The sequence below is a fragment of the Periophthalmus magnuspinnatus genome, chromosome 16 (genome assembly GCF_009829125.3).
Source record: "Periophthalmus magnuspinnatus isolate fPerMag1 chromosome 16, fPerMag1.2.pri, whole genome shotgun sequence".
NCBI classification, from domain to species: Eukaryota; Metazoa; Chordata; class Actinopteri; order Gobiiformes; family Gobiidae; genus Periophthalmus; species Periophthalmus magnuspinnatus.
In genome coordinates, this window is record NC_047141.1 from 31155748 (window position 1) to 31168636 (window position 12889).

The window sequence follows — 12889 nt, forward strand, 5'->3', positions numbered from 1 at the left end:
TGTTATTGTGGATTTTGGTTTAACATGTTGGAGATGTTTTGCACTTTGAAAATGTATATTTCAATATGTGGTACTACTGTGATTTGTTGTACAATTGTACATTTAATAGCTGTTCTTGAGTCCTGCACATAACAATGTCAAACAAAAAAAAAACACACACACATAACAACATAGTTTACCGAACCTTTATTGGTCATGATCATATGGGTAATGTCACCGCTCAATTCTCATTCATAGTTTTGTGGATCCAGTCCACATAGTTTTGAACCCGGGTATAGAACCCATAAGTGCCTTTCTCTGCGCAGCTAAGCCCCCAGCTGACGATCCCTGCTGCGTAATAGTGGTCATTCCTCCAGAGGGCGTAGGGACCCCCGCTGTCCCCTTCACACGAGTCCTTTGATCCGTCTGGGAGTCCTGCGCAAAACATGTTGGAAGTTGCTTCTGGGATTGGTGTTGATGAGTGTTGGCTTTTGTAATCCCTCAGTGATTGTCTGCATGTCTCTGGATCCACCACTGGGAGGTGCACGTATTTGAGTTTATTTGACATAAAGAAACCTCTCTGCCTGTTCCATGAAAAGCCATATCCGGATACCACTCTAAAGACAAACTGTGTTTATATAAACTGCATCTACATCCACATTTTATCAGTGTTAGAAAATCTATACAATTAAATGATTCAGGCTAAAGACTTACCCAGTATCACCTGTTATAATGTCGTGTATCTCAGAGGGCAGACATATTGGCATCACATTCTGGTTAAATGTGATGGGTTCTGGGAGTTTTATCAGGGCGATGTCATTGTCCATGTGATTCTTGTCATGATTATTGTATTCAGGATGTAGATGAACAGAAGCAGCGAATGTCTTTGGAACAGTTTCCACAGTGTTTGTTCCCCAAAAGACCTGCACAGTATAAATACAAGTCCAGTCAATGCACACTATGTCCAGTTTATGTTTTTGGTCAAATCATTTTGATTCAGTATGTACAGTATTCAATTTCTAGACTGAATAATAATTTTCCAACAGCCTGAATTTCTAATCTAATTAATTTGCCAATGTGTTACCTTGTGCACATGTTCTTTACTCTTACCTTTAGTTTGTCGGGTGCTGCGGGCGGTGTGTTCGGCGGGCATATGTTTGGACAGAGGACGTGAGCGGCTGTCAGGACCCATTGGTCAGAGATGATCATGCCTCCTCCATTTCCTTTGTCGAATATCAGTCGGACCTGCCACGGGATGCTGCCGAGCGGAGCCGTCTCTCCTCCAATGACCCTCTGGAAGTCTCGGAAAAGCACCTGGGGCTTTCCACAGACTGGAGACACAAACTCAGGTAAGAAAATGACCTTTGAGGAGGCCACGTGATACAAGAAATGAAATGCAGTATATCTGTGCTAATATGAATAACAGATAGTATTCATCATGTTTCTTTTCTTCTGGACAGTGCATTGATAAATATTGTGACATAAATAATCTTGTGATGTATATTGTGACATAAATAATCCAGTTTTACAGTACAGGACGTGTAGGCCCAAGTTAAGTTGAAAAGTGGAGTTGTACCTGGCATGCAAATCGGTTTCAGTTCAGCGTCGTCAATAGCTCTCCATTTTCTGTCTGCTTCACAACTGAAACTTACTGAGGAAATAAATATGTTTTAAAAATACACACTGCAGTCAGTAAAGTCATCGAGTAAAGTTTATGTTCACACAGCCCATTTGTCCCACAACCCAATGTGGGACTAACCTTAAGTGCATCCTATTGGACCAATATTATGCAGTTTTACAGGTTTTAAAACTACCGTACTCTGTATTTAATGTTGCTTTGAATAATTTGTACAGACCAAACAAATATGGATGTAATTATCAAAAGTGATGATGTAGGTAGTTTGTAACCAGCTAATTTGTATTCATTTAAGCACAATATGAAACCTTTAACTGTAACCCCGACGATACAGCCACTGATTTAAAGCATGTTTTTCAAATACACAAGCGTCAGTCCAAGCACTGATGCCCAGATTTCCCCTTCCACACACACTTCTCCAGCTTTTCCTCAGGGTCCCTCTAACATGTCCTGGGTCTTCTCCGGGGCCTCCTCCCGATGGGACACACCCAAAGCGAAATATATAATTTATTTCACCTCAGATTTACCTCACTCATTGAAATCTGCACTGTTGCTTAGTTGTGTATGTTTTGTCATAAGCAGACATGTTTGGTTTGGCATGAAAGAACCAACGCCCTTCTCTAATTGGTTCCTCTGCCCATCAATCACGTTCGTCGTAATTCACTGAGACAAAATTCGGTTCCAGACTCTTTGTAGTAAGGAAAAGCGTGCAGTGAGTGACCAGACAACCCAAACCATCTCAGATTCTGACACATGACCTGAGAAGCACTGAACAAACTGGACATGGGAACAGACACGACCAGTTAAAAGTTTGAACACGCTTTTTCATTTTTGCTTTTTACATTTTTTTTTTCTTGACTATTTACATGGTGGATTCTTAACGAAGGCATCAAACCTATGAATGGAAACAAAAAAATATGGAATGCAACAAACAAAAACTCAAAATAACTCAAAACTTGTCATAGATTTTTGATTTTTATTTTATTTTTATTTTTTATGGTCACCCACTCCTGTGAACCCTGACGTAGCACTTCTATGAAGTGAAAACCATTTCAGGAGACTTCATGAAGAAGCTCACAGACACAAGGCCGAAAAGTTAAAGTTTTATTGGGCACAGGGGCTTGTGTGTTTACAGCAGCCTAAATATTCCTCTAAAACAACAACAGTGGGGTGATCGTTCTTTTGCAGTGGCCGGTCCAAAACTCTGAAACTCTTTGCCCATTGAGTTACGTTCCATCTCTGACCTGCCTCTGTTCAAAGCCAAACTTAAAACCTATTTATTTAGAATGGCCTTTAACACTTAGTGACCCTGTGACACTTTCTTTATTTTACTGGTGTAATGTGCTCTGTTGATTTGTGTATTTTAATGTTGTACAGCACTTTGGTCAGCTTTGGTTGTTGGAAGGTGCTTTAGAAATAAAGTTTGATTGATTGATTGAAAAAATGTCTAGAATTTTAAAACTCTTGACCCTCCCATCTTATACGTTTATCTTGTCCATGTGACTATGTTAGTTGTGACGTTCTGGATGTTTTCAGTCTGTCTTTTCCTCATAGTTTGGCTGGGGGTGCGACTTATACTCAGATGCGCTTCACATGTGAAATATGTTTTTTTTTTCTTCATTATTGTGCGTTTTTTGGCTGGTGCGACTTATACTCCGGTGCAACTTATATTCCAGAAATTACGGTAAATACAAATACAGTTGGTCAAATGTGCTGAGCCAGGATGCATCTGTTGTCGGGGGCCCCAGAGACAAATTGAGCTTAGGGCCCCCTGAAAGCTAGAGCCGGCCGCGTCGACAAAGCAAATGGTGGATCCTTTGAGATTTTGAATAACAATATTTACCTGTCTTTCCCACATAATTCCATATATCTTGCTTCATATATCTGAAATCTTCTGTTTGGATTTAAAGTAGATAGTAGTAAAAACATTGAACACGAAGGTGCGTCCAAACTTTTGACTGGTAGCGTCGTATTAACCCCAAACATAACATAAACAATAGTTACGTTAAATAAATATATTGTTAAAACTCACCGTTCATGGCTCCCGTCAGAGAATAGTACGGCTCATTACAGCGATACTGCACAACGGATTGGTACTCGTTACGTTCACCAGAGACGAAAGACACGCCTCCATTCAACAGGGGCTCGGGCTCTCCACAGTCGATAACTGCAGTTCAACAAATACAGGAAATGACTCAGCAAAACACCACCAGAAACGTTCCGCAGTGCACCTTTAACCCACTGTGGCATTCTGGGAGCGGTAAGTGCCACTCTCCATTGCTGTGGCACATTGCGTGGTAGCTCTCGAGTTCTTGTCCGTTCTGGGGAAAAAAAAAACCAATCGCGTTAATAGATATTTCACCGTGATGCAATAATACCACGTTAAAAAAAAACAGTTAACCATCATCAGCTTGTATCCCATTTGACACCTCACGAAGATGTAGTCGCGGTAGAAATACTCATCTAAAGTAGGAGTGATCCGGCCTCTTGAGACAGTACCAGGAGGAGGACACTTCACTCCTAAAAAACACAGATTTGAAAACGAGTATATAAGTGTAATCCCTCACTCGTCCAGGTCTGATCCGTAGAAATAGAAGTTGTAGGAGTGAAGACGTTTGGCTGCTCATCCAATCCGCTTCTTCCGTTCCGGTCAATTTACTGCTTTAAATCTGTAGTTTCTGTTCGTAAGCTAGGTCTGTTGTGCTACTCTAACTGTGCACTGTGCCTGAGTCCTACTTAGTGCAGTCATTCAAGCCCCTAATGAGTGATTTCACACCTATTAGCAGCCATCCTCCATCTTTGTTTGCTTTGGGTCTGAGGATGGAGTTATAGATGGGAGATAGATGATGTCTGAAGCCCCCATTCCGGCTCAAGGAAGGAACAAAAATAGCTTCTCTGCTCTCAGATAATTTCTTTTCTCTGGCTCAGATTTGAACCTCGCTGTCTTCAAACGAGTGGTTAGTGTGTTTGAGATGGAGACGTACAGCAGACTGTGGTCCTGAGCTGCTCTTGTGTGTGGCCGTTTAGTTTCTCCAGTGAAGAACAAAGTATATTTACATAGTCACGATTATTACTACTGTATATCGAATTCAATATGAGCTGGAACAATATATTTTGGCGCTCAGTATTTATCGTGGGTATATTTTTGTTGCCATAGTGGGAGGTTTCTGCCGTCTTTATGTAATAAGGTAAGATTTTAGCCGGAGAGGGTTGAAAAAGTAACATCCAGGACTAGTTTTTGGTCCATTTTGTTGTTTATTTAATGCAGCTCATGCTTTTTAATGACACTGTATTTAGAAAAATGGTTTACTGGAATAATCATGGTTTATTTTTATTGTGTCAGTGGTGTAAAGTAGTTTCAATATTATCGTTATTGTGACAGGTTTACTTTACATTATAACCAATTCAGACATTTTACTTTCACTCAGGTGCTCACGTTCTTTTTGTTTATACTATAACTTGGGTATCTATTTTTTGCTATTACGGTAGTATTCGTGTATTAGTCTGTTTTATACATGCTACACTTTTTTTGTTAAATAGTTGTCGTAAAATCTATAAAACATGTTTTCAAATTGGAATTAAAGGGCCAAAGTTAAACAATTTTTTTTTAAATTTCTGTTATAATGTTGTTTCCTCATTACAAACAGACCTAGAGTTGTGATTTGTTTCATTCACACATGTTTAACACACAAACCCTGCATATTTAGGCTGAGAAAACGCTCTGTTCCACCTTGTGATGTCATCACGTGGTAATACAGGAAGTGCTCCACTGTGTTTTTAAACTCCACACACCTTCATTTCTAGAATTATTTGGATGATTTCAGTCCTGGAATTGCCAGTCGCTACTGAACTGAAGATAAAAGGAGCTGTTAACTTGAAAAGTACCACTTGATGACATCACAAGGTGGAACAGGGCGGTTTAAGCTTTGGACGTATAGGCAGGCTAATAATAAAGTGTAACTCAAACATGCGTGAATGAAACAAAACACAACCCCAGGTGTTTTTTTGAGGAGGTAACAAGATTATAACATGACTTAAACCTCACAAGAGTCAATTTTGCCTAATATATTAGCCTTATAAACGCTAAATCAAAACATCTGGATTTAGTTTCTCACCAGAAAAGTTATTATTTACGTTCCTCTTCCTGTGCTGCAATTGTCACTACACTTTACTAAAAGAAATGACCAGAAAATGATGTAGAATGGAGAAGACTTTTGAATGACTGTTGGTACAAGCTAATGCTAATGCTAATGGATCAACCCCAGCTCTGATCGTTCATACTGTTGTTGTGTCCTTTGGCAAGACACGTCATACGCCCTGACTAAATATGAATGTAGTGAGTGTGTTCTTGTTTTTTTAATGACAAACCTCCACAAATTTATAGAGATTGAGTAGATTTAGAAAGATAAAGTCCATTTTAAATCTTACTTGTTGTGGTGTAGTCGAGGCTCCAGCCGTTGCTAAGGCCTTTGTCGTCGATGTAATAATCCAGTTTGACGGTGCTCGCGTTCAGAGCCAGGACTCCGGGACTTTTACTCCCACAAAGCTTCATCGGACTCTCATTTTCAACTGTCATCTGATTGGGAAGAGGCAGGTTTAGTTCCATATAGTGATATCAGGATTGTAGATACCGCAAGAACAGCAAGAACATAACAACTTTAAAGCTCAAACTACGTCCAAAAGTGCAAGTACTGTACAGAAATGAAGAAACGAGAATGTATTTTTAACATTGCAGCAAAAATAGAAACATACTAGGACATAATAGAAACACATTGTAAACAAATACAGTTATTTTTGGCGAATATAGTTAAAAAAAATGTAAAATGCAATATTTTTTCTTCAAAACCAACACTGAAATTTGACATTGTGTTGCCATAACTGAACAGTCAAACCTGTAGCCAGTGATATGGGCAGCTCAGGACTCCCTCTGTCTCCATGCTCTCTATGTGGAAATAATCGGCGAATTTGAGCCTGATCGTGAACCCGGGTTCCACAGAGATGACGTACTGACAGGACACGCTGTGATGGGGGGCAGTGGGGTATCCAGGACTGGACAGATGCCCCTCTGGTTCATCAAATATACCCCCGAGACAAGACACTGCGCAAGGACAGAAACAGGTTAAGTAGACTGAAACAGAAATGGAGTTTGTTATGACCATGGACTGTGTAAAGAAGTGGACTAAGCGTTCAAGCTCCAGACGAATGAAGCTCATCGAGGCTAGCAGTTATAGCAGCTAAATTGGAGCCGAGTTCTAAATTTGGAGTTCCGACCACGAGTATCATAGCAAACAAAGAGCCAATCCGGAGCGAGGCTGTTGAAGTTAACGCCCCTTCCCGCCCGCACCTCTGGTTTAGCAGGGAGTGGGCTCTTAGCAACGCTGTCAATCAAACCTGTCGCTAAGGCTAGCGGGAGCGACCTCAGGGAAAGAAGACGCCTGATTTGTCTGTTGTTAATGTTTATATCTTGATTTACGGACAAAATGGTGAAATAAAAACAGCAGGATCATGTAGAGCGGGTTAATACGAACATTTAAGACCAAAATGACGAATCTGACAGCAGCAGTTACAGAAAGAAGACACAGATTTTCAGTGTAAAGCGAATTGGAGCCAGAGTTGATGGAGCAGGAAGTGCGCCCATGATCACTTCCTGTTTGAAACGCAGCGATTAGCAGGTTAGCTATGTCCATTTACATATACAGTCTACGGTTATAACAACTTTACATTCCCAAAATCGTCTGGATACTTTACCTTAAACAATGACCTGTCAGAGACTTAAAGACAATATGACAACGCAAACTAAAATCATGATTTTGTAAACATACAGGTGTTGTACAATGTTAGACTCGATACACAGTAGACAACAGAATGTGATTTTCAACATTAAATGGTAGCACTTTGTTTTCTATTCCCATGTGTTTTATATCTGTGTAATCCCTCAGTGTCCAGTAGGTTCATAGTGGTCCAGGAGTGTACGAGTCTATGTGTCTTATACTTGTGAAAAATGCAGCTCAAGATCATTCTGAAGCTATTCGGGAAAGGTTCATGTCATGTGAATGTGACTTTTTTAGTCTCAACACCTTCTTAAATGAGTTTCTACTAAAACTAGTATCTGCTTTTCGATACTTTTGACAATCCTAATAGGCTCCAATCTTTATTTTACAACAATACATTTACCCTAGCAGACGTGACCTAGATCTCCTCCACTACACAAGATTATAGCTAACGAATTCTTTTGAAAATACGCACAAAATCCTAAACTGTACTTATCTATACATGTATTTTGTGTGAAAACTGTTCAAAAGCAACGAAAGAATGGAAAATTGAAGTGCATTTTTCCAAACAATGGTCTAGGTTATATTCATTTCTGCACTTTTGTTTGATCAACGACATTTACAGACCTGGTTTTGGGGTAGATAGTAGTAAAAATTTATTTAGAGGCTATTAATTTGTGTCAGTATTGCCCATCCATAGCTTTTTCTATTGTCTCGACTCTAACGATCTCTCCAAACTGCTGCACGATCACAGGGTCATTGATAATTTTGACGCGTACATTTATCTTTAAAACCAAAGCAGGTAAACGGGTGAACAAAAACACTCACAGACACAGGTGCGCTGGTCTGAGTGTAGCTCGTATCCATGGTGACAGGAGCACAGGTAGGACCCGAGGGTGTTCAGGCAGATTTGGGAACAGACGGGAGTTTCTGCGTTTAGCTCAGGATCTGAACACTCGTCTATGTCTGGAACAGAAAGTCACGTTTACCTTATAAAATAGCTCAAGTTTAGCTCGAGTACAGGGGGATAAGTATGTACAGCGTCTTTAAAATCAACAGGATTATTTAGCGTACACTGGACACGGTCTGCGGTATGTCAGGGTTAACGTGTGTCTACCTATGGCCTGGTAGTGAGCGGAGAAGCCGGTGTTTTGGTGGCGTTCTGGGTTGGTGTCGTCTGTTTGCATCAGGAGGGTGAGGGTGTTGCCTGGAGACAGGACCGACCCATGTCCGGGGTGATGCCCGTCAGCCGAATTCTCCTGCCCACAGAATATGCCCAGAACTTTCTCCTTGTACAGAGCCTGGGGACGATAGACGGGCGTAGAGGGTTGTTTAAAAGTGTGATAAAATAAAAGATTGTATAACCTTTTAGAAATAATCCACTGCTTCAAATTGTGGCACTCAAAGAGAGAAAATTAAATGAATAGAGAGGGATGAAGGGGGCTTTACTTTCTTGGTCCACACCTTGAATCACCACAGATCTGACCTGTAACTCGATTGTCTCCATGGAGATAGATGCTTTAACAACCATAATGTGGAACACTTTTGGGGACAACAATAACATATCCATAGAGACAAGCAGGTGTTGTATCCTTACGAGAAAAGTTCCATAGTGCATCTTTAAAGACTACATGTTTGTGTTATAAGGGCACAGGTGTGTGTCCTGACCGTGAGTGAGTCGTACTGGCAGCCGGCAGAGGCCTCCAGGTCCAGGTGAGTGAAGCTGAGGCTGACTCTGTACCCCTCTGGGACCCTGAGGTCCCACCTCTGCCTCAGGTTTGGGGGGTAGGACACGGGGTACAGCGGAGACTGGATCTCCCCAAACAGGACCGGATCAGTCAGGGGCAGAGCCTCACTGACTGACACAAAGAGAAGCCTGAAAACAGTTACATCACAAAATATTAGCGTCAACATGACGTAGAGTGACGTTTAGACGAGCGCTGCTGTTGTAAAGTATGGGCTTAACTTTCTATTTCCATGGAATCATGTAGGTGACACACCACCTCCAGAAAGTTTCATACTATAACTTTAAGGTGCAGTGCACTTTCTCCATTTCCATGGACATGTTATTGCTTTGCCTAGAACATTCCACAGTATGGCATTAAACACTTATCTCCATAGAGCAGGTAACGCCAGGATGAGGTGCAGGTGAGACTTGTGGAGAGGATCAGCTCAATAAGATCAGATCGGTTAGTTTAATGCCACACTGTAGAACATTCCAGGCAAAGCAATAACATCTCCCTCCAGAAAGTTACATTTTTAAGACAGAAATGCTTTTTCCTGGTTTAGAAAAAAAAATACATAAATGAGCCAAAAAGTCAAATAAACTCAATTTGAACTAGTCAGAACTACTCAAAGACTTTGCAGTGTTCAGTAGGTTTAGTTTGCATTTCTGTTTATTTAAACATTTGCTCCAGAGTCCAATAATCACAAAAACAAACTGTGATGTAATCTGTAGGAATATTGATGAAACGGCTGTAGTTTCATGCATGTCCTCTTGTCCTCATGTCCTCATGTCCTTACACATGTATTAAAATAGTCAGTTACACGCACAGCTCTAGCTTCTAGGACCTATGTTCTTGGAGCCATCGCGCTGTATTTGAATGTTTACATTAAGTGTTGAATACAAAACATTTTATAAGAAGTTTACAGAAAACTCACCAGACGCACCAGTGGATCCAGCTCATGTCGAGGTTAAACATTCACACTTTAGAGATCTGACCCGGTCCAGACTTTTACAGGTGAAATTGGAAAGTCACAAATTAAGCAACTCACTGCGTTATGCCAGGAACAGCTCTGTTTGCTTTGGCAACACCAAATAATGTTGGTTGTTGTTTTTAAAAGTCTATTTAATCCAAAACTTATTCCATTTTTGCTTTTTATGAGAAAAAAAAAATCTAAAATTTGTTTCTGTCTTTACAGTTGTGCACTATGAAAACTGGTGTTGAACATAAAAAAGCCCAATTTCAACACCATGTCTCATTATCTGTAAAAATACGATCTGTTAGAGGCACATTCTCCTGTCATTTGATAAGTTTTGATATTAAGCAGATTCATATATTAAAATCTCCACAGATAAATGCATTCAGGCCTAATAAAAACATTAATTCCATCCATTCCACTGTCTCCTCAGCTCCACAACAGCAGATGTCGACTCAGCGCTAGGTTTGTCCACGATTACACATTTTTAAGTGCGATATATCATTGAAATAAATATAGACGATTAACGATAATATTGAAATCAAACCATAAAGCAGAAATATCTTCCAAACAGTATTTTAAAGTAAAATTGCTAAAAATAAAAAATATGAGCTGTGAGACTGTTCAGGTCTTATCTTGGTACAGAAAAATAACCAACATTTTCACGCCAGTGCAAAGAAAAAGTTCCCATGATAACTATTGACAATGAAAATATGTTTAGTGTTTTTATTATGACAGGCCTGCTTAGCACACTGTCTCCTAGCATCACAACAGATATAAACTTAGCACACTGCTGTATCCTCTGCTCTACAGTAGCAGATGTAAACTTAGCACACTCTTTAGCTCCATACCAGATCTAAACTTAGCACACTAGCTCCAACACCAGATGTAAAGTTAGCACACTAGCTCCAACACCAGATGTAAACCTAGCACACTAGCTCCAACACCAGATGTAAACTTAGCACACTAGCTCCAACACCAGATGTAAACTTAGCACACTAGCTCCAACACCAGCAGATCTTTTAACTGCAGCACACAGCCTCCTCAGCTCTACAGTTGCAGATGTAGACCAAGCACACAGCCTCCTCAACTCTAGAACAGATGCAGACTTAACAAACTGTCTCCTAAGCTCTACAGTTGCAGATCCAAAACTGATGCAGACCAAGCACTGCTGCCTCCTTAGCTCCAACACAGATGTAAACTTAGCACACTGCCTCTATAGCTCCAACACCAGCAGATGTTTTAGCTGCAGCACAGAGTCTCCTCAGCTACAAAACAGATACAGACTTAGCACACTGCTGTCTCTTTAGCTCCAAAACAGATGCAAACTTAGCACACTGCCTCTTCAGCTTTACAGTTGCAGATGCAGACTTGGCACACAGCTGTCTCCTTAGCTCCAAAAACAAATGCAAACTTAGCACACTGCTGTCTCCTCTGCTTCAAAACACACGCAGACTTAGCAAACAGCCTCCTCAGCTCTCCAACAGAACAGATGTGTGCAAACTAGCAAACATGCTTTTATTATTTCCTATATTGTATATCTATATTCATGCCAGAAAATATAGGGAAAATGCTAATCATCTGCAACAACCATCTTGCTTTGGGTGATTCTTTGCATTTCCTTGGATTCACCACTGGGAGGCGCACACGTCTAAGGTTATTTGGTGTATTATTCTATTGCACAAACTTGCTAATTTTAGGGACCAAAACATCTTATTGATCAGTGTAATGTCACAGTACATGTAGGAGCAAAATGCTGTCTTTAAACATATGACATTAAGTTCATTTGAGAATTTTTATATGAGATTATATTTACGATCACAACATTTAAGCACCACTGTTATGTAAAAATACTTAACTCACTCTCCCCTATTTTGTGTTTACTTGGTGACCTTTGAACTCTCTGACCAATAACCCTGAACAGTTGAATATACTCCCTGTAAATGTAGTTAATATTGGTGCTAATAGCTAACGGCTGTGGTTTAGGTAAGTGAACAATCATGAGATCTTGTATTCAAAGTTCACTCATTCAACAGTAAGTGAGATACTGAGTCAGTTTATCGTCGTCGTCTGTTTTAAATTCATTTTATACAGTGTTGTTCTTCTGACAGATGCGATGCTAACCTACTTTTCCATAGAGCGAACAGTGATGGGTTTAAATTTATCTTCTGTTATGAAACGAAGGAGTGAAAGAGTAAGTCTGCAGGTTTCAAAATAGAGGCTGAAGTCTGTGTGTGTTATATCTCCATAATCTAATACAGAAAGGAAAGTTGTTTGAATATTTTTCCTGTGATTCAATGGAATATCAGATTTGCTTCCATGATAATGATAATTTTGATACATACGTACATATATATTTATAAGTGATGAGTCTTTCAATCAATGCACCATTTAGTGTATACAGATCTGTAGCTTGCACATCACTTAAATGTTTTTGTACATAATTTATTTGCATCCAATGATAACTAAAGTTTTTTTTGCAGTTTTAAAAGCGCCTGATCAGCAGAGGGAGCACTTGCAAACAAAAGAGCATCATCTGGATATAAATGTATGTGGCTTTCTCTTAAATCGCAAGCAATCGAATTAATAAATGCAGTAAAAATTAGCGGGCCCAAAATTGAGCCTTGGGGCACTCCTTTACTTAAAGTTAGAAAATTGTATTTAAACCGATCAGCTACTACTGCCTGGGTTCTGTTTGAAAGATAATTACGGAACCAGTCACATGTAGCATTGTCAAATCCAATGTACTTCAGGTGCTTCAAGAGGATTTTATGATCTACTCATAGACTGTATATATAAATGA

The 12889-nt window shown here is 39.9% G+C and overlaps 1 protein-coding gene across 1 annotated transcript; it reads right to left on the reverse strand.

The window, feature by feature from the left end:
* Window positions 1-168: 168 nt before the first annotated feature.
* LOC117383894 (complement C1r-A subcomponent-like) lies at window positions 169-11688 on the reverse strand. Its single transcript, XM_055227629.1, has 13 exons — window positions 10048-11688; window positions 9055-9262; window positions 8504-8687; window positions 8215-8352; window positions 6508-6713; window positions 6044-6191; window positions 4017-4135; window positions 3858-3936; window positions 3648-3782; window positions 1556-1630; window positions 1090-1310; window positions 694-902; window positions 169-596 (listed from the first exon to the last, which is right to left on the reverse strand). Exons 1-13 carry the CDS (start codon window positions 10086-10088, stop codon window positions 221-223), a joined length of 2139 nt encoding a protein of 712 aa, XP_055083604.1. The 5' UTR covers window positions 10089-11688; the 3' UTR covers window positions 169-220.
* Window positions 11689-12889: the final 1201 nt, after the last annotated feature.